We start from the raw sequence: 3,086 nt of genomic DNA, 5'->3' as shown, positions 1-3,086 counted from the left end.
TGGGAAATCACGATGTCTAGAAAGCATCAGCTGACAGGGACAGCTAACAGCAGCAGCAAAGCTAACATCAGGACGTCATCTGTTAAAAGCCTCCCGTTGTCAGATACGACATGAAACTACTCCAGTGGCCGGAGTTATTACAGACACTGCTAACGGCGCCCCTACGCCCCTACGTCGCCCCTGTCAAAATGGTCGCGCAACGATTACGTCACATACAGTGCCCGGTAACTTTACAGGAACCTTCCTCCTACTCCACTCTCTCAGTGGAGACACAGCGGTTGAGAGGGCCGAGCGAGAGGACGTTCCTGTAGTAGTTCCTGCCCCCCAAATTGTACCAGGAACTTCTTCAGTGGAAACGGGCCTAGTGCAGACCAATTTGGAGCGATGTTCACGCGTTGCTTGGATGGAACCAAATGGAATTTATGGCTGAGATGACAAAGAGTCACCAGTAAAGTGGCGAACATTAGCCAGTCCACCCAAGTGTCATGTTTCCATCGCTGCTGATCGGAGCGAGAGCCGATAAATATTCGTGACTGCAGAGCCATTTGTCTCGAGCATGAATGCCAATTGTGACCTTTCCCACTAAAGAAAAAAGCCAGACGTTAGTGGGTGTTGGTGGGGTTTTTTTGTCCAGTGGGAAAGGGGCTTCTAGTTCCCGAAACGTCAAACTATTTTATTGATTGCAATTTAAATATACATATATTTATATATATGTGCGTGTCTGCTCAGTCTGCTCGACTGACAGGCATCTTAATTTACCACAACTCCACTGAGGCACTTCACAACAGGGTTGGGCAATCAGATGAATATATTGTCTATGGGCGATTGGCTGAGTACATTGCTGGATGTTTTTTTGAAAGTCGACTTTTGTAATTTTATTTTGTTACTTAAATTATCTGCCTCTTAAGAGCGTGTGGGAGTCGCTGTTCAGTGGGCAGCTGGCACAAGGCGAGAGCGAGAGAAAGCGCATAGATCAGCATATGTTCCACATCTAACCTTGTGCATTGTTTGTTTTGACCAAACCAGAGTTGATGATTGTTGGATCAGTGACCAACTAAGACAGTTTTGGTGAGTTTTATTTTGTTTCTGTCGAGTTTGAATCAATGTGTTATGGTAATTAAGTTAGTCTTAGTTAGGTGAAAGAGAGAAACTTAATTTCAGAAGGTGTACAGTGTGTGGCTTGAACACATCTCCCAGTCGCACACACAACTGTGCAAATATACTGGCAATTGCTGGTTGCTGGGCTGACAGTGGACAGTTGCTCAAACCTACTTCACAATATTTCATGTCTTGACTTTCTGCCTCCAACAACTAACCAAGACATTGGAGAGTGGTGAACTAAGCTTTCTCCAAACTAAAATCTTTGGTTGACATCAAAGTTTTTCTACAATCTGTGGTCTGAGCTACTCTGCAGTGGCCTGACCCGACTCTTCCTGGGCTAATTTAGGTTGTGTTGGATTCAAATAGTCTAAACTCCTTTGAGACGGGCTAAAAATGTCACTACCATCCTCCGTCTCCCGAATCAGTCTGTGCTGACCACTGACCTTAAGCTCCTTGTTGTACTGCTCCATCTGGGCCAGTTTGTCTGTGGTCTCTCTCTCCAGAGTGTCAAGCTGGTCCTTCAGCCTCCGACAGTTCACCCCTTTCTCCGTCACGCTCCCGGTCAGAGAGGTCAAAGTCACGGCTACGAGGCAAAAGTTTAAAGGTCAGATGCAAGTGAGAGAATTCAGTGACCGATATGATGTCTGTGTGTTTGTGTAAGCAGAAGGCATTTGTAACCCACAGGGGATTTTGTTTAGGTTGATGTTTCGCAGCTTCTCTGTCAGTCTCTGTTGCTCAGGGACCAGCTGTGACAGCTTCCTCTGCCAGTCCTATTGCAAACACACAGTCATAAACACACAAACAGAAAATTACAAAAATACATTCATGAGCGTAATTTAAATGTTTGACAGGGAGGGACTGAAAACAAAAGTTTTTCTTTAACCTCAAACTGAAGCTGCAGTGTGTTGATCTCTACGATGCGCGAGTCCCTCTTCTGATTGACAAGGTCCACCTCTGCCTTCAGGATCCGCCTCTTGCTCTGAGCATCACGGAGACGGTCGGAGATCTGCTTGTGCTTGTTGCCCTGTGAGACCGGGCAGTTGATATCAGTATGTGTACATGCTTTCTGGCAAGAGTTTAAAGGTTCTGTATGTACCTTTCACAAAATCCTCATAATTAGAAACACCTCTCTATGAGGCTGTTAAGTGAACTGCAGTCAGCATCCTGTTCTCGCACTCCAGAGCGCACACTCTGTAGGTGCTAGTGAGCACCTGGGCATCGGCCATGTTGTGACTCCATGATACTAAGCAGCTAACTGTTGCAAATTATCTTAGCTGACATTACGAAGCAACCTAGACAGCTAACTTTAGCTTTGTTTATGGTTACCGCCTTGGCCGCCACTGTATCAGTCTTGGCTAATAAATAGCACTTTGTAAAGTTACATAATTTATTGTTGGCTAAGTCAATATAATCTGTAATAATACATAATTAAGTATCACATTAGGATTATGTTAGGTGGTGAAAAAATTTGGCAAGCTAGCCAACTAACACATCCACTCAGATAGTATTTTGCTTGCAAGAACTTTAGCGAGCAAGGAAGTTAAGGTAGCAAGCTAGCTGTAACTAAGCTATGTTGTATTAATCTGGAGTTAGTTGCTTTTTAACGTTAGGCGATAAAGTAATTTTTAGACAGCAAGCTAACGAATTTACCTGCCAGACCAGGCCCTGGAATCTGGGTGAATTAGAACATGCTATATCACTCAAGACAGCATTTTGCTATGTTAGCTTGCTAGCAATTCTTCCGTGTTAACAGGCAAGCTAACGTTCGCTAACATAAGTCAGTTATATCACAGCAGAGCTGCCAAGCGTCACGCTTTTGAGTGTGACAGTCACGCAATTTGACCCATTCTCACACCACACGCCACACTTGACATTTCTCACGCTTATATTTCCCCATTCAATACTCTATATTTATTTTTTTATGATAATAAACTTTGGTCCTCGCGGCTTGCCGTAGTTCGAGTAACTCTGATTGACTGACCGAG

General features: G+C 44.3%; 1 protein-coding gene across 3 annotated transcripts in view; it reads right to left on the bottom strand.

The window, feature by feature from the left end:
* Nucleotides 1–3,086, bottom strand: part of LOC126398560 (intersectin-2-like) — a 134,949-nt gene that overhangs the window by 33,861 nt on the left and 98,002 nt on the right. For all 3 annotated transcript variants that reach the window (XM_050057999.1, XM_050058001.1, XM_050058000.1), the window contains 3 exons: nucleotides 1,985–2,125; nucleotides 1,784–1,871; nucleotides 1,545–1,684 (listed from right to left, as the gene is read on the bottom strand). In XM_050057999.1, the coding sequence (XP_049913956.1) occupies nucleotides 1,545–1,684; nucleotides 1,784–1,871; nucleotides 1,985–2,125 (369 nt within the window). The remainder of the gene's footprint in view (nucleotides 1–1,544; nucleotides 1,685–1,783; nucleotides 1,872–1,984; nucleotides 2,126–3,086) is intronic.

This window comes from Epinephelus moara, chromosome 12 (genome assembly GCF_006386435.1).
Source record: "Epinephelus moara isolate mb chromosome 12, YSFRI_EMoa_1.0, whole genome shotgun sequence".
NCBI classification, from domain to species: domain Eukaryota; kingdom Metazoa; phylum Chordata; class Actinopteri; order Perciformes; family Serranidae; genus Epinephelus; species Epinephelus moara.
Note: the sequence above shows the minus strand (reverse complement) of the source record. Positions and strands in the feature narration are given on the sequence as shown.